Source organism: Chiloscyllium plagiosum, unplaced genomic scaffold (genome assembly GCF_037043375.1).
Source record: "Chiloscyllium plagiosum isolate Xiang-an unplaced genomic scaffold, Cpla_swu_hap1 HiC_scaffold_15, whole genome shotgun sequence".
Taxonomy (NCBI): Eukaryota; Metazoa; Chordata; class Chondrichthyes; order Orectolobiformes; family Hemiscylliidae; genus Chiloscyllium; species Chiloscyllium plagiosum.
Genome location: NW_028270153.1, coordinates 3,862,472 through 3,889,775, shown reverse-complemented (window position 1 = coordinate 3,889,775; position 27,304 = coordinate 3,862,472). Strand labels below are relative to the sequence as shown.

At 44.2% G+C, this 27,304-nt stretch overlaps 1 protein-coding gene across 6 annotated transcripts in view; it reads right to left on the bottom strand.

Annotated features, from left to right (window-relative positions):
- Window positions 1–10,045: 10,045 nt before the first annotated feature.
- Window positions 10,046–27,304, bottom strand: part of tox2 (TOX high mobility group box family member 2) — a 250,224-nt gene continuing 232,965 nt past the window's right edge. For all 6 annotated transcript variants that reach the window (XM_087994687.1, XM_087994690.1, XM_087994691.1 and 3 more), the window contains 5 exons: window positions 26,468–26,695; window positions 15,355–15,435; window positions 13,155–13,586; window positions 12,542–12,681; window positions 10,046–11,092 (listed from right to left, as the gene is read on the bottom strand). In XM_087994687.1, coding sequence (XP_087850813.1) covers window positions 11,056–11,092; window positions 12,542–12,681; window positions 13,155–13,586; window positions 15,355–15,435; window positions 26,468–26,695 — 918 coding nt within the window. In that variant the 3' untranslated portion in view covers window positions 10,046–11,055. The remainder of the gene's footprint in view (window positions 11,093–12,541; window positions 12,682–13,154; window positions 13,587–15,354; window positions 15,436–26,467; window positions 26,696–27,304) is intronic.

The window sequence follows — 27,304 nt, the reverse complement described above, 5'->3', positions numbered from 1 at the left end:
AGGTATTTACAATAAACCCTTTCATTGATTGTTTACTGTAAGAATGAGTATTTTGCACGTTAAACCACACACTAACCCAAAGGAAAGTACACATGGAAACCTACCTTACTTTCAGATTCAGCATGAGCTCCCTTTGTAATGAAGAAGGGCTTTGTACCAGGGTATAGCTGGGGCCACAGTTAGAACTGTATGTGACATTAAGGGCAGTCCATTTGCAGAGGGAAAATGGAAAGGTTCAATGTCAACTGATGGGTGATACCCAAGGAGGGGGGAAGAACCTCTCATCAAACTTCAATCAGAGGAGATGAAGAAGAAAGGAGCAAAGGGTAAATGCTGAAGAGGACATTTCTAACGGTTTGCTGAATTGATTCCATGGACAAATACACACTGAATAACTTTAGAGAAGAAGAAAAGGGAACATTTTATTGCAAAGGGTTGGGGTTACTGATGTCCATTGCCATTGAGTGCTCCTGCAGATGATCTTTCTGAATGGCAATTAAAGGAACTTAAGAACAGGAGGAGGCCATTCAGCCCTTGACCCCCATCCCAGAATTCAATGAGGGCATGCTGACTGTGATCCAACTTGCCTTCACCCCCATATCCCTTAACACCATTGAATAAAAAAATCTACCAATCTCTGATTCAATGAACAATTGATCTTGCATGGATTGACATTTGTAAAGAGTTCCAAACCTCTCAGTTTGTGTGTCAAAATGTTTCCTAATTTCACTCCTGAAAGGTCTGCCTTGATATATTTGCCTATGCCTCTACCTTTAGACTCATAACCTACAGAAATACCTTCCTACCTCCTGTTTGGGATATTCTTTCTTTGTAGATCTTTGAAAGGCTAGAGACAGGGGTCAAGGGCTGAATGGCCTCCTCCTGTTCTTTGGCGGCATGGTGGAACAGTGGTTAGCACTGCTGCCTCACAGCGCCAGAGACCCGGGTTCAATTCCTGTCTCAGGCGACTGTCTGTTGTTTTCACATTCTCCCTGTGTCTGTGTGGGTTTCCTCCGGTTTACTCCCACAGTCCAAAGATGTGCAGGTTAGGTGAATTGGCCATGCTAAATTGCCCGTAGTGTTAGGTGAATGGGTAAATGGAGGGGAATGGATCTGGGTGGGTTGCTCTTCGGAGGGTCAATGTGGACTTGTTGGGCTGAAGGGCCTGTTTCCACATTGTAAGTAACCTAATCTAGATGGGTCGCATTTGGGGAACTGAGACAGCTCTCTCTCCAAGATCAGTCTTTCCTTCTTGAGTGTGGGCCCAGAGCCTACTCTGATTCCAGGGTGTGGCCTAACCAGGGCTTTGTATCACTGCAGTAGGATTTCTACTCCCTTGTCTTCTAGGCTTCCAGCCAAAGGCTAACATTCCAGTTACCTTTTCAATTATTTTCTGTAACTGTTTCTGACTTTTTAATGATCCACTCAATGGTGGACTCAACAACACAACCAGTTCTGGGGAGCGGTCACTTGACCCGAAACGTTAACTCTGATTTCTCTTCACAGATGCAGAGTTTTTCCAGCAATTTCTGTTTCTACAGTTGAGCTTTTCCAGTACTTTGAAACTCCACTGCCTCTAGCCTTTTATCTTTAGAGAATAGATTGATCCATTATTGAAGCTTCAACATAAAAACCTCCCATTTGCTGATATGTAAATCCATTTGCCAATGTTTGCCTTTTTAATTTCAGATACCTTCATCTTAATATCTCTGTATCTTTCCATCTACATTTCCTGTATGCTAAAATAGGCAAGTAAAGCCTTGAGGTTTTCTCCTCCATCCTCTGAAACATTAATAAACATGAGGAATAGTTGAGGCTCCAACACAGATCCTTGTGGGACACCACACACAGGTTCAGCCAATTTGAAAATGTAGGAGACAGTGAGGTCTGCAGATGCTGGAGACCAGAGTTGAGAGTGTGGTGCTGGAAAAACACAGTAGGTCAGGCAGCATCTGAGGAGCAGGAAAATTGATGTTTCAGGACTGGAGCCCTTCATCAGGAATGAGGAGAATTTGAGAAGGTGCCCATTCTACCCCATCTACCACCCCCTGAGAAAAAGAACAGGAAGTGACTTTACCACAGGAAATGACATCACCAACCCAAATAATACCAAACATATAAATAGAAAGCAGGAATTTTCAGCATTGTTTCGCATGAGGTCCACTGAAGATGTTACCTAGTCAGGTAACGAAACATCTGGAAATGAACCTTTCAGCTCAGCGAACAAACCTACATCCAAAACCTCAACCTGAGTTACAAATCTTCTCAAAATTTGCTGTGCCCATTTTGCCTCTGTTTCTGTAACTCAGCCCCATTTCCAAACCTGCTCAACACGTCACCTTCAATCCCATGAGGAGAGAGTTGGGGTTGGAATGGAGAGTTCCTGTTGGGACAGAAGGAGGCAGTTAGAAATGTAGTTAATGTTTTTGTAAGAATCAGGAGTTGGAGAGTTTGAAATCCTCTCAGTTTGTGCACTATACTGGTAATAGGGTCTGCAGAGATCAGGCACAGGATAAGGCTGAGTTTATCCTGTTGAGATCCAGCTTCAACAATGTCTCTGTCAATTTTCCACATATCATCCATTTCTCACATCATCAGTCCTTTAGTTTTTCCCTTTATTTTGGCAAGATACCTGTGGTTGACTTAAGGCTATAGGGATCATTTTAGATATTTGTTCAGACATGCTCTGACACATTTCTGGAGCAGGTGGGACTTGAACCCACATCTTCTGGCTCAGAGGTAGGGACACTATAACTGTGCCACAGAGTTCTTTCTTTGGACCTTTTAAAAAAACTATTCTTCTAATCAACCTGTTCAATGATGTTATTACACACCTCTGGAGCAGCTGGGACTTGAACCCAGGAGTAGGCCGTCCACCATTGCACCACAAGAGCCTCACCTTGCCATCTGTCTGAGTGAATGGACCCATTAGTACGAACTAATCTCTCATGACTAGAGGTTCTGTTCTTTGTTCTGACATCTGTTGGGGCCATGGCCCTAAACCTGGCACAACTCATTTCATTTGTAACAGAGGGTGTTACCTTCAGGTCTTCTGTCTGGGGGATCAGGAGCCAAGTCCCACAGTGAAGACAGTATTTACAGTGACTACAGAAAGCGTAACATTGAGTTTTGTTTTGTAACGTTGTGTAGAACACATGGTGACAGAAATGTTCAGAGATTGTCTTGACAGAACAAAGGCCATGGGCTGAAGCTGCAGCAACAGATTTCTGATGGATTTTACAAATAATCCAAGATTCATTTTAAATGCTGCACTTTCCTGAACATCCCAAATGGATCAGATCACACTGCTCATGTTTTCTCCAGATTCCCATTTTATATCAAGCTCTCTATTTTAAAATTATCAGCGTACTTTCAAATCATAACAACATAGGAACTAGGAGCAGGAGGAGGCCATTCAACCCCTCAAGCCTGCCCCTATTTAATACAATCATTGCCTCATTTCGGCCTCAGCTCCACTACTCTCCATTATCCTCCAACCCATGAGTGATTAAAAATCTGTCCAGCTCCTCCTTAAATTTACTCAATGGCTTAGCATTCATCGCACTCTGGGAGAGTGAATTCCACAGATTCACGACCCTTTGAGAGTAGTAATTTTTCCTCATCATGGTTTGAAATCTGCTGCCCGTTATCCTAAAACTGTGACTTCTTGATTACCCCCCATGAGGAAACGTCCTCCCCATGTCTACTTTGTCAAACCCCTTTAGCAGCTTATTTACCTGTAAATCCCTCCAAAACCTCACCCTTCCCTATCTTTGTAATATCCGCCAAATTTGTATCTTCCCTTTATCCACCTTCTCTCTCTCTCTCTCCCTCTCTCACACTCCTTGTCTGTCCTTGTTCAGCAAGCAACTGTCAGTCACATTTTGAACATTTTTAATTGAGCTGGGTTTTCAGGGTGTGATAGCTCAGAGTATTCCTGAGGTCAAATTGTACCATAGCAAATGGGGAATGCAAATTCGATTTGTAAAATAATTAAATCTTTAGTAATAGTGATCACCAGATGATTATTAGAAAACAAAATATACATAGTTCACGAATGTCCTTCGGGGAAGGAAATCTGCCATCCTTACCTGGTCTGGCCTACATGTGAGTCTAGACCCATAGCAATGGGACTGATTCTGGAATGGGAAAACACACCTTTCAGTTGCACCAGTTCCTTCCTGAGGGCAGTTCAGGGCGGGTAATAATGCCAATCCTTCACACAATGCACACAACCTATGAATAAATCTTTTAAAACTCTATTGCTTTGTGGGATGAACCATTTCCTAAGTTTTTCCCTCAATGGCCTGTCTCTGATAATCAGACGATAAATCCTTAACCTAATCTCTTCATTACTGGAGGAAGTTCCCCTCTACTACCTCATCAGTTCCTTCAAAAATCCATAAAACCTCAATCAGCTCAGTGTCCATATTCAGGAAAAAAAGGTCCAGCCTTTGTAATCTGTCAAACCAAACCCTTAGATACTCACCGAATTTCAACACCGTCCCTCAATATCTTCCACTGCCTTTTTGCGGTCAAATTGCACATTTCAAATAAATGCAAGAAGTAATGGCTGTTGTTGAAATTAGTACTATTATTACAATGAGCAATTGAGAGAATGAGATGTGTCAACAATTTCAAGATTGTCAGAAAGAGAGCTAGGAATGTGAGATGAAGACAAACTTCAGTACTCAGAGAATTGATTGGATTTGGAATGCACTGCCTGGGAGAGTGGTGGAGGCAGATTCCATCGCAGGTTTCAGAAGAGAGCTGGAGATATATTTGAAAGGGATTAAATTAGAGGGTTACAGAGATAGGACTGGAGAGTGGGACTAGGTGGAAGTGGGTACTGCAAATGCTGGATATTAAGAGTCAAGATCAGAGTGGTGCTGGAAAAGCACAGCAGGTCAGGCAGCATCCTAGGAGCAGGAAAATTAATGTTTCTGGCCTTTCATCAGGAATAAGGCTGGGGGCCTCAGGGGTGGAGAAATAAATGGGAGGGGGGTGGGGCTGGGGGAAGGTAGCTGAGAGTGTGATAGGTGGATGGAGGTGGGGGTGAAGGTGATAGGTCAGAGAGGAGGGTGGAGCAGATAAGTGGGAAGGGAGATTGGCAGGTAGGACAAATCATGGAGACAGTGCTGAGCTGGAAGTTTGGAACTGGGGTAAGGTGGGGGGAGGGGAAATGAGGAAACTAGTGAAGTCCACATTGATGCCCTGGGGTTGAAGTGTTCTGAGGCGGAAAATGAGGTGTTCTTCCTCCAAGCGTCGAGTGGTGAGGGAGCGGCGGTGGAGGAGGCCCAGGACCTCCATGTCCTCGGCAGTGTGGGAGGGGGAGTTGAAATGTTGGGCCACGGGCGGTGTGGTTGATTGGTGCGGGTGTCCTGGAGATGTTCCCTAAAGTGCTCTGCTAGGAGGCGCCCAGTCTCCCCAATGTAGAGGAGACCGCATCGGGAGCAACGGATACAATAAATGATATTGGTGGATGTGCAAGTAAAACTTTGATGGATGTGGAAGGCTCCTTTAGGGCCTTGGATGGAGGTGAGGGAGGAGGTGTGGGCACAGGTTTTACAGTTCCTGCGGTGGCAGGGGAAGGTGCCAGGATGGGAAGGTGGGTTGAAGGGGGGGGCGTGGACCTGACCAGGTAGTCACGGAGGGAACAGTCTTTGTGGAAGGCGGAAAGGGGTGGGGAGGGAAATATATCCCTGGTGGTGGGGTCTGTTTGGACGTGGTGGAAATGGCGGAGGATGATGCGATTTATGCGGAGGTCGGTAGGGTGGAAGGTGAGCACCAGGGGCGTTCTGTCCTTGTTGCAATTGGAGGAGTGGGATTCGAGGGCGGAGGTGCAGGACATGGATGAGATGCATTAGAGGGCATCTTCAACCACGTGGGAAAGGAAATTGTGGTCTTTAAAGAAGGAGGTTATCTGGTGTGTTCTGTGGTGGAACTGGTTCTCCTGGGAGCAGACGCAGTGGAGGCGGAGGAATTGGCAATAAGGGATAGCATTTTTGCAGAAGGCAGTGTAGGAGGAGGTGTAATCCAGGTAGCTGTGGGAGTCGGGTTTGTAGAAGATGTCAGTGTTGAGTCGGTCACATAGTTCACGAATGTCCTTCAGGGAAGGAAATCTGCCATCCTTACCTGGTCTGGCCTACACGTAACTCCAGATCCATAGCAATGTGGTTAACTCTTAACTGCCCTTTGGGCGATTAGGGATGGGCAATAAATGCTGGTCCAGCCTGTGATGCCACATCCCAAATCCCATCGAATTTAAAAAGCTCATTGGCCACAATTTTACATCAAGCTCTCTATTTTAAAGTTCTCTTCCTTGCTTTCCTCCTGTCTATTTTCCATCATTGCTGTGTAACTGCTGCGGCTAACATTGAGGGCACTGGTTGGAGACCTGAGCCACTTTCTTTTAAACTGAGTTTGACATTCTGCCATGTAATGATTGCTACCCCCCTGGAGGATTCTCCGGGAGCTCTTTATACCTGCCCTCGTTACCCATCACTAGGTCAGAAGTAGACTGGGTATTGGGTGCTTGTGCAATGTATTGTTCTCAGAAACAATCTCTGATGTACTGTAGAAATTTCTTCTCCATGTTACCCTTGCCCATTTGATTTTTCTTCCAATATGCAAATTATTCATGACAATGTTAGTCCCGTTCTTACTTGCCTCCATTATTTCCTGATTTATATTTTGTCCTAGGCTGAAGCTACTCTTCAGAGACCTTTAGGTAATTCCCACACCTGTATTCTTTCCCTTGCTATTCCCTTATCCACCCAAGCTGACTTCACCTCAATCTATGACCCAACATCAGCTCCCACTACTCATTACCAGCACCTGTGACCCAACACCAGCTCCCATTAACCAAATCCGATTACCCAACACCAGCTCCCATTACCCAACACCAGCTCTGATTACCTAACACAAACTCCCATTACCCAATGCCAGCTCCCATTATCCAACGCCAGCTCCCATTACCCATCACCAACTCCCATTACCCAACACCAGCTCCCATTACCCAACACCAGCTCCCATTACCCATCACCAACTCCCATTACCCAACGCCAGCTCCCATTACCGATCACCAACTCCCATTACCCAACACCAGCTCCCATTACCCATCACCAGCTCTATTACCCAACACCAACTCCCATTTCCCAACACCAACTCTGATTACCTAACACAAACTCCCATTACCCATCACCAGCTCCCATCATTCATTACCAGCTCCCATTACCCAACACCAGCTCCCTTTACCCAACACCAGCTCGCATTAGCATTACCTGTTCCCATTACCCAACATCAACTCCAATTACCCATCACCAGCTCCCATTACCCAACACCAACTCCCATTACCCAACACCAGCTCCCATCACCCATCACCAACTCCCATTACCCAACACCAACTCCCATTACCCATCACCCATCACCAACTCCCATCATTAATAAAGCTTTTCCATCTTCCTTTCCTTTGTGTCTGCTCTTTGGAAATATTGAATATTGCGTTCCCAGTCTTGGTGACCTAGCAACCACATCACTGTAATAGCTCTCAAGTGATATTCATTTATTTCTACTTGTGTTGTCAAATCATCAATCCTGTGGCAAATGCTGCATGCCCTCAGGGGAAGAGCTTTAAGCTTTGAGCTTTGCAGATGGCATGGTGGCTCAGTAGTTAGCACAGGTTCAATTCCATCTTCAGGCGATTGTTTGTGTGAAGTTTGCATGTTGTCTACCTGAGTTTCCTCCCACAGTCCAAAGATTGTCGGCATGGACATGTTGGGCCAAAGGCTGTGTTTCCGTGCTGTACATCTCTGTGATTCGACATGCAGGTTGGGTGGATTGGCCATGCTAAGTTAGGCAGGGATCTTCAAGCTCAGTGGATTAGCCATGGGGAAAAAACAGGGTTACAGGGATAGAGTAGGTGCCAACTTGATGGACTGAATGGCCTGCTTGCATACCGTAGGGATTCTCGGTTTAATTTCTGCTGCACTCTTCTGTTTATATGTTCTGCTCCTTCCTGTCACACTTTGATTTCATTTGCCACTTTGGTATCCTGCATTTCTGATCTCACGTCTTTTTGATTTAAACAAAAAATTACCCTCAGTTGAATCCTCACTCCCCCACTGATCTGTTATCCATCTATTCATTTAAAGTTCTACCTATAACCGTACCTGTACAATTTGCCAAAACTGGTCCCATCATAGTTCAAATTGCCGATCTCTTCAGAACCTTTCAAATTCATCATTACAGGAAATACAAAAGAGAATTGAGTTTTGATCAGTTCCAATAAAGTTATCTGATTACACCTATTGTTAGAATTCTTTAGCTAACAAGTTGTGTCTCAATGATTTCATTCAGTCCACATTCTAATGTCTGTTAATTTCTGTATTAATTCCTTCTGTAATGATCAGGAAGCTGCGTTTACTGTCTGAAAGTGATTTAAATCTTTTCCTCTAGTGCATTTAGTGATTTTTTTTAATATATGTGGATCTATGACTACTTCAGGATCTATATCCATGATTAGCTGAAGAACCCTAACTAAAACCTATTGTAAATATTATAACAGATTGATTAAATACTTCAAGAGAAACAACTAATTAGTGTGAAATGCTTTTATCATGTCTTATGAGTAAGCAACTGCAGCTGCACATTCTGTCTTGGCCAGTAACCTTGGGTCTACAGAGCTGCTGCTGTTCTACTTGTGAAGAAGTAAATATTTTCCCAAGTGCTCTATCTGCAGTCAGCCATGTTCTGCCTCATTAGCCATGGGCAGCACCAGCCATTTTGTGCCACTAAGTCATGCGCAGCTCTAACACTGATTTTGAAACTCTCTGCCTCAGAGATAGTGGAGGCAGGGTCATTGAATATTTTTAAGTTAGTGATAGTTAAATGATTGTAAGGCAGAGGAATAGAGGCCTATTGGGGGTGGTTGGAAATGTGGAATTCACAGCCCAGTGAAACAGATTCAAGTGGACAAATGTCCTTCACCTGTTCCATGTTTGTTTGTTTGTGTGTTTAATGATTTGTTACAGTAAAGATCATAAAATATGAAATCTTGCCACATCATCCTTTTAAACTGTTAATTGGAAGCTTAAAGTTCTTTTGTAATGTTATTAGTCTCTAAAGGGATTGTAAGTACTGAGTGAGATTGCTGGTTCAGGTCACCTGAGGGTAAAGGATAAACTGTGGGCAGGTATTTGCCAGCAACTGCATCGAGACCTCTTCAAAATGATGTCACGCTGCATTCTGACAGGCCCACAACTGAGGAGACAGTCTCTAATCGAACTGACACTAAGGAGCTGAAACAATAGTGTACTGACCATTCTCTGCCATAGAAACTAGGGGCAGCAGTAGGTCATTCAGCCCTTCAAGCCTGCTCGGCCATTCAATGTGATCATGGCTGATCATCTAACTCAGTATCCTGTTCCTGATTTCTCCCTTAGATCCTTTGATCCCTTTAGCTGTAAGAACTATATCTATCTCCTTCTTGTAAATATTCCACATTTTACCCTGAACCACTTTCTGGGGAAGAGAATTCCACAGGGGGAAGACATTTCTCCTCATCTCAGTCCTAACAGAACTACCCCATACCCTTATACTGTGAGCCCTGGTTCTGGAAACTCCCCCCACACACTGGTCATTGGGACCACCCTCCCAGTGTTTACCCTGTCTAGTCCTGTGCGAATTCTTCTCCAGTGAGTATGGTCCTGATAGATCCAGCCCTCTTCATATGTCAGTCCCACTATCCCAGGGTGGGATGGGGTCCCAGTCTGACTGACCAATTCTCCAAAGAAAACAATGAGAATACCACAAACAACATGAACAATCAGTGCCTGATCTTGTAAAGTGTGTATTGCTCCCCTTTGCAAATGCCTCATCATAGCATAACATTTCTGTTCTTTTTAAGTTTAAATGGAGCTAAGAAAGCATTCCAGTGAATTAGTCTCGGGGGACAAATGTTCTTAACACAGGACAAAACATACAAAGTACCTTTAAGCTAATCGAGTGCAAGTGTTGATAGGAAGAAGTGACCTTTACACATTCAATGAGTATAAAATTATTATTTTTATTTACTGACGGGGAAAATATAAAAATCAGACAAGAAACATAAGAACATAAAATCTGACAGTTGGTGCTAAACCTGATGGAAAAATACCTCCACAAGGTCACCAACCTATTAGGAACATACTGATGTGTCCTTTTTTAAATAGACTAAACATTGTCAGTCAAAAAATATTAAATAATTGAGCACATGGCAGAAAATTAATATTAAAAGCTACAGAATGCAACTATAAAAGGCCCCAGTCAGTGGTCTTTAAGGAAAACAAATACATTTGGCATTTTATACACAAATGTTACCTTCCCAGCTAAACAGTGATCCAAGTGTGCTACAATAAAATCAGAGACAAAAAAAGCTCTCTTTTCTATAAAGTAAATCACAGAAAAATCTTCCAACACACAAAGCTTCTGTAATTATCAATACATCTAGAACATTTAATAAAACTACAGAAAACAATATCCTAAATATACGCTTTCTTCAACCAACTGTTTCACATTTAATATTTTATGTACTCAGCATTTCAATTTATCAGGACTCTGGTGGTAGGAAAGGCATCTTGATCGTATTTAAGGATCCACTTTGTGGCAGGACCAATGTGGACTGTGTATTCAGTCTGCCTGCCTGCAGAGTCATCTTAATTATTGTAATAATGTCCCACACACATTAGGCCAAGGGTCCTACATTAACCACAAAAGCAGTTTTACTACAGTAGAGGGCCAGGCTTGGGGCAAGCAAAAAATATTTCCTTGATAGGATCCAGTTAAATTGCCCCCCTTTACTTTAATTTAAACTTTTTTTTTTGGAAAGAAAGAGGGTGAGAATTGGATGATAACGTGAGGGAGCTCACAGGCTGGTGTTGTGTCAATGATTCCAAGTCCTTGGCAATTGGCTCAGCTAAAGTCCTCACTGCTACTGATGTGGGTGTTTGAGGGGTCGGGCATCTTTTGGGCTGGTGACTCCCTTGGGAAAGTCCAAGTACAGGAGGTCGTGTGGGCTCAGGTGAGGTAGAGTGGCTTGTCCCTTGGTAACATGCTTCATCAAAAGAAGAAAAAGAAAGTGTTAGTTTCAGTGAATCTGAACAAAACCCAACAGAGATCTGTACCTCATGACCATACTGTGTTACCGTATGAACATTTCATTAGATAGGAACAGGAAGAGGCCTTTCAGCCCCTTTGAGCCTGCTTTCTCATTCAAATAGATCATGGCTGATCTTCAATCTCAACTGTTCTCCTTCACTACCCCTGTATCCCATGATGTTTTTAATTTGTAAAATTCTATCAATCTCAGTCTTGAACATACTCAATGACAGAACATCCACAGCTTCTGGCTCAGGGAACTTCAAACTTGCACCCCGATCTGATTGAAGAATTTCCTCCTCATCTCACCCGTGATCCTCATTCCGAGATGGTCTTTCCTGGCTTTAGACCACTTCCTCACCCCACCCAGGGAGAACACCTTGCTGATATTTACCCCACCATACACTGTACGAATTTTGTTCGTTTGAATGGGATCACCTCTCTTTCTTCGAAATTCCGGAGAGGATAGGACCAATCTCCTCAATCTTTCCTCATTGCAGAATTCCTCAATCCCAGCAATTATCATGCGAGTGTTCAGTTGCCCCTTTGTTGATATTTTAACAGAGGTTTTAATGCAATTATAAAATGCAGCAAAGATGAATTGACCACAGCCAGGAAGAAAGTAAGGCTAATTGTTGCACTTTGTTGAAACAGCAGACTGTGTGAATTAGATTGGGAACGCAGTAAGTGCTCTTAGGATCAAGTTACAGACCAGCAGTTCCAGTCCATACTGTTAACCATTTCTACATTTTGGAGAGTTTTATTACATTAAATTTGTCACCACCTTCTGGTCATAAATATTACTCAGTGGATATCACAAAGAAAATATCTGGAAAATTGCAAATGAGTTCCTTATTTCCTTTAACAGTTAGTCTTTCTTGAAGATTTTCATCTTGCATTCAGCAGGTTAATCTTCAAGAACGCCATTGAGGTGGGAAATGAACCATTTGTATGGCAAGTGGATTCTGATTGGTAGAGTTGCTGTGGGGAATGCACCCAGTAATGAAGATTGACAGTTAACAGCATGGTTTTGTTTAAGTTTTGAATCAGGTAAGTTGACTGTGATTGGTCAGGCAGCATCCTGGGGAATCTCCTCTGCACTCCCTCATGTGCAATCACGTCCGTCCTATAGCACGGGGACTGAAACTGCCCACAGTTTTCCAGCTGTGGCCTGACCAAAGTCCCATACAGCTCTAACATAAACTCCCTGCTCTTATAATCCAAGGCACAGCTGATAGGCAAGTGACCTGTATACCTTCTTAACCACCCTATTACTCTATCCTTCAGAGATCTGTGGACAAGTATCCCAAGATCTCACTGTTCCTCTGTTCCCCTTGTCTAAGTCATTAATATAAATTGCAAAAAGGTTGATTGGATGACTCAGTCACTATTTACTGTCATTTACCTGCAGTGGTTAATGACACACTCATTGTTGCAGTATTCAGTCTCCCACTCGCTGCTCTGTACGTTCGCATTCGAAACACTCGGACCAGGAGACTGGGCACTAACCGTGTTCTGAAATTCCGACTGCATGTGAGCATATCCCTGTAAGAGAACAAGAGGAATTTCAGAGACGTCATCGTTTGTATTTTTGGAATTCCTAGTCATTGATACTTGATGGAGCTTTGAGTAAGAAGAAAGGAGATCTTTGAGTCACTTGTTTTTGCTTGAGAAACCTTTAAAATGTGTTTCAGTTGATGAATTGCATGCCTGGGGCTCTAAATCCATGCAATCTTCCATGGTGAACAAATCCTGACACTTGCCTAACATTGAAGAAGGCTCCTGCCCGAAACATCGATTTTCCTGCTCCTCGGATGCTTCCCGACCAGCTGTGCTTTTCCAGCACCCCTCTAATCTAGACTCTGATCTCCAGCATCTGCAGTCCTCACTTTCACCCAATAATAGTGTACAGCAGGTCAGAGAGTGGGTCTCCTGTTGAAGGGAGTTTCCCAGTCACTGGGCTGCAGCTGATGAAGGATATTCTCATAGCTCTCTCTCTATCATCCACCGAACCTCACCTGCTGGCCTGCTGGAGAGTGAAGCTGCGATTGGACTTGCAATGGCATCTGGTGAGAGATGATTGGCTGGCTCTGCACTGACTGCATGGAGATGGGCTGCTGGAGGACGTTAGCCTGTTGCTGCTGTCCCTGATGGTGATGGTGCTGGAGGGAGAGCTGCTGGTGCAAGGGGGGGCTGATCTGCAGCGAGGGGGGTGGAGAGCCACTCAGGGGCATCTGTGACATGACCGACTTGGAGCTGAGGGTCCGAGAAAGGCCATGATGGGAGGGGCCCGAGTAAGTTTGCAACTCAGACTGAGGGAGGAAGGAATTTGGTCCAATGTAAGGCGCTGAGGTGTGGGGGGGCAGGCTATAGAGAGGCTGCTTAGGGGGAATCATGTGCGATTGTTGAGATGTCTGGCCATTCTTTGTTTCCACTTGGTCACCATAGCTCTGCAGAAGGGAGACAAATGAGAAAGGTTGTTAGATTACTGTGTCTGCTCAACAGGAAAACCTGTGGGTTACAGTGGACAATGATAATTCAATTCCTGTCAGGAGTTAGCCTGATGCTCTCCTCGATCATAGAATGTTCCGGTACAGAGAATGATTCATATCCGACATGGCAATGGTGTCATCACATCATCGAGTCATACAGCACAGAAACAGGCCCTTCGGCCCAACTCGTCCATGCTGACCAGGTTTCCTAAACTGAACTAGTCCCATTTGCCTGCAGTTAGCCCATATCTCTCTAAGCCCTTCCTATTGATGTACCTGCCCAGATGCCTTTTAAATGCTGTAATTGTACCAGCCTCCACTACTTCATCTGGCAGCTCATTCCATATACGCACCACCCTCTGTGTGAAAAAGTTGCCCCTTACGTCCCTTTTAAATCTTTTCCCTCTCACCCTAAACCTATGCCCTCGTTTTGGACTCCCCCACCTCAGGGTAAAAAAATCTTGCAATTCACCTTATTCATGCCCCTCATGATGTTATAAACTTGTATATGGTCTCCTTATATCGCAAATCTTCCAGTCTCGCTAATATACTTATAAATCTTTTTTGCACTCTTTCCAGTTTAATAACATCCTTCCTACAGCAGGGTGACCAGAAATGTATGCAGTACTACAAATGTGGCCTCACCAGTGTCTTGTACAGCTGTAACATGACCTCCTAACTCCTGGCCTCAACACTCTGACTGATGAAGGCAAGCGTGCCAACACCTTCTTCACCACTCTGCCTACCTGTGACACCACTTTCAAGGAACTATGTACTTGCACCCCTAAGTCTTTCTGTTGAGCAACACTCCCCAGGGCCCTACCATTAACTGCACAAATTGTGACCTGGTTTGTCTTCAGTGAACATTTATAATCAGCTCAAGGCAATGTTTCCATTGGCTAGTCAACCTTGGCATTTCTGCTTGTTCCACAGGTGAAAAGACAAATTGTGTTGATTCACCTTCAACTGTAAAATACAACAAAGAGCTGTGGATGCTGGAAAAACTCAGCAGCTCTGGCAGCATTTGTGGAGAGAGAATCAGAGTTAATCTTTCAATTCCAATGACCCTTCTTCAGAAAGGGGTCATACCAATCTCAAAACGTTACCTATTTCTCTCTCTCACAGATGCTGCCGGAGCTGTTGCGTTTCTCCAGCAATTTCTGTTTTTGTTTCAACTTCATCTTTTTAATTAAAAGGCATCATGTTGAAAGGACATTTCTTCAGAAAACTTAGTGCCTTTGAGTCTGGCGTAAATACTTTCCCATTGAGGTTATAGCCTAGAGGCATTGTCAGGGGACCAGAGACCAAACAAATATTCTGGGGCCCTGGGTTCAAATTCTGGTGAAATCTAAGTTCAATTTAAAATAAACTGGAAAAACAAATCTCATGTTGACCATGAAACAGCTGTCATATAAACATATCTAGTTCACTAATGTCCTCTGGGGAAGGGAATCTGCCATCCTTACCTGGTCTGGCCTTCATGTGACTCCAGACCCACAACAATATAGCTGACTCATAACTGTCCTCTGAAATGGACTATAAAACAAATTGAAATTGCTCTCTGGAGTTCCTGATTGTATTTATTAGTGACTGTCTTGTGTTCATGGTCCTGAGTTTTGACTCAGTGTGAGGTTTCTGCTGAAACTTGAGGCTGTAGGAAAGCGGGGTTTTTTTCTGGCGAGTGACTCCTGTCTGTAATCTTGTTGAACTAGCTGCCATTACTTACCTTGGACACTAAACTGGCTCTATAGGCAGCAAGTGCTTTCAAGTATTCCTTTTTCGCAGCCTCAGTTTTTCTCTTGTATGCCTGTAAAAACAACATAGAGTTCCATCGTCATCATTTTAGTTTCTACTGAGAAAACCATGACTCACAAGAGACTGAGTTCAGTCTCACACAGTTTTTGGATGAATTGAGTTTTAATTAACTGGGAACAGGGAGGCCTGAGAAAGGAAGGACACTCCAGCATTTTAACTTTAGGGAAGACAAACGGAAGAGAGGAACCAAAGGGAATAAGTTGGATAAAACAGTGGAGAAAAATTAATTAAGATAAGACGGAGCATGAGCGAGTAGGCAGAGTAAAACTATTAGAAGAGTATAAAGGCAGTAGGAGTATACTTAAGAGGGAAATCAGGAGGGCAAAACGGGACATGAGGTAGCTTTGGCAAATAGAATTAAGGAGAATCCAAAGGGTTTTTACAAATATATTAAGGACAAAAGGGTAACTAGGGAGAGAATAGGGCCCCTCAAAGATCAGCAAGGCGGCCTTTGTGTGGAGCCACAGAAAATGGGGGAGATACTAAATGAATATTTTGCATCAGTATTTACTGTGGAAAAGGATATGGAAGATATAGACTGTAGGGAAATAGATGGTGACATCTTGCAAAATGTCCAGATTACAGAGGAGGAAGTGCTGGATGTCTTGAAATGGTTAAAGGTGTATAAATCCCCAGAACCTGATCAGGTGTACCCAAGAACTCTGTGGGAAGCTAGAGAAGTGATTGCTGAGCCTCTTGCTGAGATATTTGTATCATCGATAGTCACAGGTGAGGTGCCGGAAGACTGGAGGTTGGCAAACGTGGTGCCACTATTTAAGAAGGGTGGTAAAGACAAGCCAGGGAACAATAGACCGGTGAGCCTGACCTCAGTGGTGGGCAAGTTGTTGGAGGGAATCCTGAGGGATAGGATGTGCATGTATTTGGAAAGGCAAGGACTGATTAGGGATAGTCAACATGGCTTTGTGCATGGGAAATCGTGTCTCACAAACTTTAGATTAATTTACTTACTTACAGTGTGGAAACAGGCCCTTCGGCCAACAAGTCCACACCGAACTGCCACTCACCCAGACCCATTCCCCTACATTTATCCTTCACCTAACACTACGGGCAGTTTAGCAAAGCCAATTCACCTAAACTGCACATTTTTGGACTGTGGGAGGAAACCGGAGCACCCGGAGGAAACCCACACAGACAGGGGGAGAACGTGCAAACTCCACACAGTCAATCGCCTGAGGTGGGAATTGAACCTGGGTCTCTGGCGCTGTGAGGCAGCAGTGCTAACCACTGTGCCACTGTGCTGCCCACAAACTTGATTGAGTTTTTTGAAGAGGTAACAAAGAGGTTTTTTGATGAGGGCAGAGCAGTAGATGTGATCTATATGGACTTCAGTAAGGCGTTCGACAAGGTTCCCCATGGGAAACTGATCAGCAAGGTTAGATCTCACGGAATACAGGGAGAACTAGCCATTTGGATATAGAACTGGCTCAAAGGTAGAAGACAGAGGGTGGTGGTGGAGGGTTGTTTTTCAGACTGGAGGCCTGTAACCAGTGGAGTGCCACAAGGATCGGTGCTGGGTCCTCTACTTTTTGTCATTTACATAAATGATTTGGATGTGAGCGTAAGAGGTATAGTTAGTAAGTTTGCAGATGACACCAAAATTGGAGGTGTAGTGGACAGCGAAGAGGGTTACCTCAGATTACAACAGGATCTAGACCAGATGGGCCAGTGGGCTGAGAAGTGACAGATGGAGTTTAATTCAGATAAATGCGAGGTGCTGCATCTTGGGAAAGCAAATCTTAGCAGGATTTATACACTCAATAGTAAGGTCCTAGGGAGTGTAGCCGAACAAAGACACATTGCAGTGCAGGTTCATAGCTCCTTGAAAGTGGAGTCGCAGGTAGATAGGATAGTGAAGAAGGCGTTTGGTATGCTTTCCTTTACTGGTCAGAGTATTGAGTACAGGAGTTCGAAGGTCATGTTGGGGCTGAACAGGACATTGGTGAGGCCACTGTTGAAATATTGCATGCAATTCTGGTCTCCTTCCAGATATTGTGAAACTTGAAAGGGTTCAGAAAAGATTTACAAGGATGTTGCCAGGGTTGGAGGAATTGAGCTACAGGGCGATGCTGAACAGGCTGGGGCTGTTTTCCCTGGAGCGTTGGAGGCTGAGGGGGTGACCTTATAGTGGTTTACAAAATTATGAGGGGCATGGATAGGATAAGTAGGCAAAGTCTTTTCCCTGGGGTCGGGGAATCCAGAACTAGAGGGCATAGGTTTAGGGTGAGAGGGGAAAGATATAAAAGAGACCTAAGTGGCAACTTTTTCACACAGAGAGTGGTACGTGTATGGAATGAGCTGCCAGAGGATGTGGTGGAGGCTGGTACAATTGCAACATTTAAGAGGCATTTGGATGGGTATATGAATAGGAAGGGTTTGGAGGGATATGGGCCAGTGCTGGCAGGTGGGACTAGATTGGGTTGGGACGTCTGGTTGGCATGGATGGGTTGGACCAAAGGGTCTGTTTCCATGCTGTTCATCTCTATGACACTATGACTCTATCAGCTCACTGATTGGTTAATGTTCTCAGTGTCTGTCATTCACACATGCCCAATCACATCCAAACATACACCCATTCACACACAGACACACACCCACCCACTCACACATACCCACCCACTCAAACACACCACACACAACCACTCACACACACACACAACCACTCACACCCACTCACACACACATACCCACCCACTCACACACACCCACTCACACTCACACCCACCCACTTACACTCACACCCACCCACAAATACTCTCACACACCCACCCACTCACACTCACACCCACCCACTCACATACACTCACACACACATACCCACTCACACCCACCCACTCACATACACTCACACACACATACCCACTCACACTCACACCCACCCACTCACATACACACACACACATACCCACTCATACTCACACCCACCAACTCACACTCACACCCACCCACTCACAAATACTCTCACACACCCACCCACTCACATTCACACCCACCCACACACACACACTCATACACAGATGCACACACACAGCCCCCTCCTACACTCTCACATATCCCCACAAACACTCCGCACAGACTCATTATTCTGAAGAAAACTATACCATTGAGTCCATCCAGGCTATGTTTATTGTAAAATTACAACAAAATTCACCCTATACATCCCAACAGTGGCTCTCCAATGATACTGCTCTGCCTAGAGGCTCTGAAGGCAGTGTGGAGCTCTGTAAGGTTTCTACAAGTTTTATCTCACTCTCTGCCTCCCCAGGAATGCTGCAAAGTGATGTAACACCAGGAATGATCTATTATTCCAATTCCTCAGCTAGCACATGGCTTCATTCATTATTACAGGCCATGTATATATGATAAGGAGTGCCAGAGGTTCCCAATGGTGTTAATAAGCAGTGCATTGAAGTATCTGTAATTGAGTGTGACATTTACTCTAAAATAAAGCAAAGAACTGCAGATGCCAAAGATCTGAAACAAAAACAGAAAGTGCTGGAGAAACTCAGTAGATCTGGCATTGTTTGAGGAGAGAGAATCAGAGTTAATGTTCTGAGTCTGGTGACTTTTCCTCAGAAACTTTCTGAAGTTGAGTTTCTCCAGCACTTTCTGTGACATTGAAGCAGCTCACTCTGGCTGGAGAAACCATCTCACAGCAGCAGAGAATGGGAGCTTTATATTGAAGAACTAAGATTCTATGTTAACTTTAGACTATTGGAGAGCTAATTACTGAAAATCATTTTCTGCTCTTAAATCCTTTCCAGAATGTTCTTTTGCTGCGTGGCACAGCAATAATGAGTATAGAACTAGAAAGAGTTCTCGAGGTATGGTATCAGATGCAGCAGAAACCTGAAGACCCTTTGCCACAGCATGAAACCCCTTGGGATTTGCTTGAAAGCCAATACTCTCAAAATCTGGTCTATGTGAGGGATGGGCTGAATTGGGACAAACATGCCACCATGTGGAGACCACTCCAGTCCTGAGTGACAGGTCTACAATTCAATGAGATCATGGCTCATCTCTGGACTAACTCCATTTACCAACTGTAGCCTCGCATCTTCTTAAAACCATTAGTTGACAAGAATCTATCAATTAGCAATTGCTTTAACGTCAATTGCCAATCATGAAAGTGGGTTCCAAACCCCTACCACCAATAATAAGAATGACCTCTTTTCATTTTGGAAAGGACTGGGTCTAATTTTTAGACTGTCCACCCCATAGTGCTGGGTGTACCAAGGTAAAGTAGTCTTCTCTAGACCTACCTGAGGCAGGAAACCTCACAGCCTTCAGAAAGTCCTTGGATGAACACTTGAAATGTCATAACATTTTCAAGGCTATGGAGCTGGAGTGGGAAAGTGGGACCAGTGTAGATGGTAGTGTACTTTTGGCAGTACAGTCTTAATGGACCGAAAGGTCTCTTCTGTACTTTATTCGGAACACAATCTATTCAATGGCATGCCCTGTGACTCATCACAGGAGGGTCCTGGATGGCTGTTGAGAAGTTAATCTCACATAAGCCATCTGTCACATGAGTGACACAGAGGCTGTGGATTTGGATGAGCAAAGACCCACCCCCAGAGGTGGCCCTGATGGTGAGTGTGGGTACCTGCTATTGTAGGAGAAAGTGAGTGCTGCAGATGCTGGAGATCAGAGCTGGAAATGTGTTGCTGGAAAAGCGCAGCAGGTCAGACAGCATCCAGGGAACAGGAGAATCGACGTTTCGGGCATATTCCTGAAGAAGGGCTTATGCCCGAAACGTCGATTCTCCTGTTCCCTGGATGCTGTCTGACCTGCTGCGCTTTTCCAGCAACACATTTCCTACCTGCTATTGTAGGTGACTCCTGGCTTGCTGGCAATCTGGTTATATCTCTTTAGTCCCAGAATGAACATTACTCACATTTAGAAAGTGCTTGGTCACACTGAACCATCTCACATCACTTTCCACAACCATCTCCTTGCTGTCCTTTGGTTTCCTCCTATTGAGCAGATGTGGATGGTGAACACACACAGGGATAGTGTGCACTCAGAAACTTCACACCACAATGATCCAGCACTCCCATCATAACACACAGGGAACAGAAGCAAAGGAAAAGCTGACCAAATCAGGTTGAGTTAGAGCTCACTAACAAACAACCACGGGGTGGGGCACACCATCTCCTGAGTAGGGACTCTGCCCATTGGAATAGAGAAGAATGAAAGGTGACCCTATTGCAATGCACAAGATTCTTAGGGAGCTTTAAAGGGTAGATGTGGGGAGGTTGTTTTCCCTTGTGACTAGAGGGCATCATCTCAGACATTGAAGACAGAGATGAGGCGGAATATCTTCTCTCAGCGGGGAGTGAATCTGTGGAACCTGAGACTGGGTCATTAAGTATATTCAGGGCTGAGATAGGAAGGGGAATCGATGGTTCTGAGGAAAAGGCAGGAAAATGGAGTTCAGGATGATCAGATCAGCCATGACCTCATTGAATGGCAGAGCAGGGCTCGATGGGCTGAATGGTCTGGTTCTGCTCCCATATCCTATGGTCTGGAGAACTTGTTGAGATCCATACTGCACCTCATGTGCTGGGATAGAGAGTGCCTGATCCACAATTAGTTTGAATGTAAGGATCTCCATCTCTCCAGCTGCCGAATGGACAGGACATTTTGTGATAGTGGTCATTTCCTGGCCACCATCATGCCCGACAACCCCACACAGCCACACTATCCCCGAGGGTATACTGGTGCCTTCTGTCACCATCAACAGGGAGTCAGTGTCTGCTGAGGGTGACAGGTGGAAATCAAAGCTAATCAATTCGGAGGAGAAAGTGAGGTCTGCAGATGCTGGAGATCAGAGCTGAAAATGTGTTGCTGGAAAAGCGCAGCAGGTCAGGCAGCATCCAAGGAACAGGAGAATCGACATTTCGGGCATAAGCCCTTCTGAGCCCAATGTGGCCCATACACACAGCATCTGATTGGGCTTATTATGTCCCTTCAACTTCTCTTCTCTGAGGGAACTATCTCCAATCTACCAAAGTCTCTGGAACCACATTTGTAAATTTTTTTCTACATCCTCTCTGAAGTCTTCCCTTGAGGGGTGGCAAGGTGGCTCAGTGGTTAGCACTGCTGCCTCACAGTGCCAGGGACCCAGGTTCGATCCCACTCTCAGGTGACTGTCTGTGTGGAGTTTGCACATTCTCCCTGGGTCTGCATAGGTTTCCTCCCACAATCCAAAGATGTGCAGGTCAGGTGAATTGGTTATGCTAAATTGCCCATAGCGTTAGTCAGGGAGGAATATAAGACTGGGTGGGTTATTGTTTGGAGGATCAGTGTGGACTTGTTGGGCCGAAGGGCCTGTTTCCATACTGTAGGGAATCTAATCTAATTCCTAAATATTTCTCAGAATGCATTCTACGACATGCAAGCGAGGCAAAGCTCACATAAACTGATAAACTCCACTCATCAAACTGTGATCCAGATAGAGAACTGTCATCTGGCTGGTCAGGGGATGGATGATTGAATCTTTACCATCAATGGATTCTATTTTATCCAAAAGGACACTGAACCAAAATGAATAAATCGTGTTGCTACATTTGCAGACCAACAGGTCATTGTGGATGAGATTTGGGCACAGGTAATGAGTCCATGGATTGTGGGAGTGGGACAGACTGAACAGTGAAATTCTCCACATAGCCCCGCACAGTGCAGCAGTGGGAATAGTAGACGGTTTCCCATCCCATAACTGTTAGGAAATAAACACCAGCTCAATAAAACTGACATAAACTGAACACGTTTTAATTCCGAAATTGCACGGTGTAACTAATGAGATTCAGAATGACAGAATGTTCCTATAAATGATCGTGCCTGATGGTTTCTAATTAGAATGAAGCAATGCAAATCATCACAAGGAGCTCCACCACCAAAGGGTCACTGAGTACAGGGTAAAACACAGCTGAACTGAGCATATGCTGGGGTCACGTTGCTGATCTGATAAAGTCTCCATAGAATTACCTGTTAATTAGAATTTAATGAAATGTTCTTGTTTTATGATATATTAATTAAACAGACAGTGTTTCTGGATCTGAAATAAAAGGTACATGACTTTGTGTGATGTGCTGCTGTCTGAAGTGGAGATTTAACATGCAGCAAGTCACCCTGTGCTTACAGGGCATATCCAGTGAACGCAAAAGACAACTTACTAACTCTAAGATCAGACAACACGTGTGGAACCCCCTACATCTGAACTGAAGTCTTCAACCACTCTATTCTGTTATTCCTTCAAACTGACTCAGTCCCAGGACTCATCAAATTATGATTAACTTTACAATCTTTGGTCTAGTTCTCCAGAAGGAACACGTGTAGTTAACAGCATGAGGGACCTGGGCTCAGAGCTGACAGCAGATGTACCGAGCTGCAATCACTTTCGTGGGGACTGAAGCCTCAATGATCCCTTGGCTTGGCTTTGAGATGGACCAGGTGTGGGACAGAGACAGCAGAGGGCTCACTGCTCTCAGTATTAGGGAGGATTTTAACTTCTGGGTGAGCATTTGTAAAGTGTGTAGAATGACATTCCCCTATATCTGCTGTCCTTGTTTATCGAAGTGATACAGGCTACAAGATTGGAATGTGTTTTCAGAGAAGCCTCAGTGAGTTGTTGCAGTGCATCTTGTAAGCAGCACACAGTGTGGTCACAGTGCATGGCGAGGGGTCTGGGGTGAATGTTGAAGGTAGTGGATGGAGTGCCAATCAAGTGGGTGGCTTTCATTTTGAATACTCTCAGTTTCTTGAGGAATGAGGAATTTCTTCCCTCAGGGGGGAAGTGAATCTATGGAATTCTTTACTTCAGAGAGATACAGATGGGTCCAGAAGTGTATGTAACGCTGAGATAGACAGATTTAATCAGGAAGGGAATCAAAGGCTACATGGAAAAGGCAGGAAAGTGCCAGATTATTGAATGGTGGAGCAGACTAGATGGGCTGAATGGCCTATTACTGCTCAAATATCTTTAATGGTCTTATAGTCTAAAGGATATATTTGGTAAAGGATTGAATCTTTCATTTTGCTGTTTATGATAAGATCTTGCAAAATTATAATATATATGTGTGCATATATGGATAACTTTGTATTTATCTTTTATTTTGAGCAATAAACTTATGTTTTTTCTTGACAAAAGTACATTGGCAGCCTCTTGTGTTCAGTGATTGAGCACCACCATAATGAAATTGCAAAAATAAAAATTCTAATCTATCTGGCCAGGTTTCACTCTGGGATCAACATGTTCAATGTGATCATCTGCTGGGAACATCACAGGTTAGAAAAAGACCGAGGAGCAAGTGTCTCAGAAGGAAAAGTCAAAGAAAGATCAGAGCACAAGGAATATTCGACAATAGAGACATGAGACAGTTACCAAGCTTCAGGTCCAAGCAGCTGAAGGCAGGCAGAGTGATTAAAAATGCAACAACGGCAGGTTGCTCCAGAGAGAGTGAGATTCAGGAAGCTACCATACGCCATTCTCCAGGGATGAAGATAAGGATAATGGAGCTCACACACAAACACACGACAGTCTCATTTACAGATCATCACTCTGACTATTAGCTTCAGCGATCAATATAACCAGCCTGACTGAAGGTCCAAATATTGTCAGTACATCTGCATCTCTGAGAGACGATGGACTTGGAGTAAACCCATTGATTAGAGGGAGCTTTGTAATGTTGGCAAACACTCACTGATCAAAGCCAAAATGGATCCTTCAGAGGCAGCCTGGACCAATACTGCTGCCCTTGAGCTAACACTGTTGGTGGTGAGGACTGAAGCCACACTGCAACCTATTCTCACCATTGAGCTAACTGAGCTAACCATCACTAGGAGCTGACTGAACTAACCATCACTAGGAGCTAACTGAGCTAACCATCACTAGGAGCTGACTGAGCTAACCATAACTAGGAGGTGACTGAGCTAACCATAACTAGGAGGTGACTGAACTAACCATCACTGGGAGCTGACTGAGCTAACCATCACTAGGAGGTGACTGAGCTAACCATAACTAGGAGGTGACTGAACTAACCATCACTGGGAGCTGACTGAGCTAACCATCACTGGGAGCTGACTGAGCTAACCATAACTAGGAGGTGACTGAACTAACCATCACTGGGAGCTAACTGAACTGCACAGGCCTGAAATGGTTAAAAAGCTGCAGAGTGTAATTTCCAGAACAGGTGTCCTTGAAGAGAATGGAAGGGCAGGCAAATTGCTAATCCCGTATTCCTGAGCATGAATCAAATCACTAGGCAACAGCACAAATAAAAACCAGTGAATGAGGACATTAGCAGAGTCTCTCAGGACAAACTTGAATCTTTGGTGAGAAAGATTTGGCAAGCTGGACTATAAGTGAACAATGCATGGACGTGACTGTGCAAATCTACCCTGTGTAAACACAGCAGTTAATGAGGGGCAATGGACAATGTAGACAGACAGAAAAACAGAACACGCAGACTGGCCTCATTCTGCTCTCGAACAAAGACAGGTAAACATTAAATAGACACACTCAGTACCCAGCAGGCACTGGGAAAGTGGTTTTTGTGACTAAGACACATCATCACACAGGGGCTGTGTACCTGCTAAACTAACTGGAAAATTCAAACAGAAATTGCTGGAGAAACTTAGCAGGATCGGCAGCATTGGTGGAGAGGGTTAATGTTTTGAGTCCAGTGACTCTTGTTCAGAAAATTAATCTCTTCATTATGCGCTGGTTTCTCAAATGTGTGACTGAATCAACAAGGAAGGACTCAAAATCATACCAAGACAATAGTGTGCTGATCACTGGGACCTGTGAGGCTTATCCAGTCAAACCCAGCTTCATACTGCTGACCTGGGAGATGGAAGCAACTGCCTCAGGAGTGGGACAGCTCAGGAATTGTGGGATTGTTGGGTTTCAGGGTGACAGTGAGCTGTATAACCAATGCTGGAGTTAGAGGTGGAGGCCAAACCCATAGATAATGTGTTGGTGGAACAGAGCTAATGAGAAGAGAGAGTGTGATTGGACTGATTGCATATTGACCTGGTTTCTGTTCTGTTTTGGTCAGGTTCAGTTGGCATTTTGTGTCTGTTCAGTTACTCTCAGAGATATTCCACGGGGAAAAAGGCAGGAGCACCTAAATGCTTCAAACAGCTGTTTCAAAATAGTTTGAATAGTCTTCACTCCAGCTGGGGGAATAAGCTCAGTTCCTGCAGCCAGAGATCACCTCAGTCAGTGAGATTGCTGCTTCTCGTGATAGGCTCCTGTTATGGAATTAATCCTCAAACACATTTATGAAGATTATACAATGATGTTTCCTGTATCTGTCTCATTCATTCAACAGATGTAAGTGCTCATAATTTTGTAACCAATCCCTCTTATTGATTATTAAACACTTACACTCAAACAGATTCAATCACCACAGAGAGTATTGGTTGTACAATTGACTGGACTAATCCTTAGTAGACTCAGTGCACTATCCAGTCAGATCTCCTCATGCTTCAATCTTTCCAAACCTTCATTCCTGTACTATCTGTTGAGTTGATGTATCAGGTTAATTTGATTAATGTGGACATTGGTTAATCATTGATTTTGATATTTCCAGCATTGAAATACTCCAAGCACTGAAAACTCCTTTCTGTTTTCCTGTACCATAGGCCAGCTTGAATATTTCTGAGTGAGTGCATTTGTTTTGCATCTCTTCACACCCTTTCTACTGCCTGGAGCACAGTAACTAGTGTGCAGACTGATCGATGACCCACATTCTGTGGCCAATAAGGGAACCTCAAATCCAGAGTCTCCTGCCTCAGAGAGCATAATCACATCGAACAGAGCAACTCAGAGACACTGGTGTCCATGTCCGAGGCTGACTGAGGGCAATGGGTGCAATGGCATTGAGCTTTTACTCTCCCAGTACCTGTTTTTAATACCTTTCCGTTTCCTGTTTTGCACAGATCTATAATAAGCGGAACCCAGAACAGAGGCTTAAGCATTCCTTCTTTTCTTTCCCTACCTGTTTTTGCTCCTCTCCAAGACCATCCCACATTGAGGCGACAATTTTAGAAACATCTCCGAAGGTGGCGTTGGGATTTTGTCCTTTAATTGCTGCTTGTGTATCTCGGAAGAAGAGAGCGTAGGCAGAGACTGGCTTCTGTGGCTCATTTGGATCCTTCTTCTTCTTCTTTTTCTGTGTCTTCATCTTCTTCCCGATGTCCATGGACGGTCTCTTCTCTCCAGTAATCTGTAAGGGAAGGAGTTGATCAATTTTGACCTGATCCCTTTCACTGTGATAGCTCTCAGTGGATGGGTTAGTGTATAATGCTGAGGTGGCCTTGCTTTCCACTGAGACACCAACCTCCAACTTCCCTTCCACCCTCAATGTTCCCACTATTGGTCCATTTCAACCCTGTCGAACTCCTAAAACCCACAGAAAAGTGAAGACGTTCTTCATAAGTTGAAGGTCTAGGAGACTCCTTCCCTGGATAGGAGCACAGTCCTGTGAGGGGAGATCAGCTAACTTGGATCTGTAACCCCTGGAATTTTGAGGAATGAGCGGTGATCTCAATGACAGCTACAAAATATAGAAAGGGATCGACAGGCCTGATACAGGTCAGAGGTTTACCGTTACCCTGGTCGAGGGCTTGAGAAGCAGGGGGCCCAAGATAAAAACAAGGAGATGCCACTTCAGATTGAAATGAGAAAGGTTTTTACTCAGAGAGTTGTGACACTTTGAAATGGTCTACCACAGAGAGTGTGGAAGCTCAGACCCTGAGGTATATGTAACCTTATGGTTAAAGAACAGATTGATAGATTCCTGACTATGGGAATAAACTGATAGATTCCTGACTAA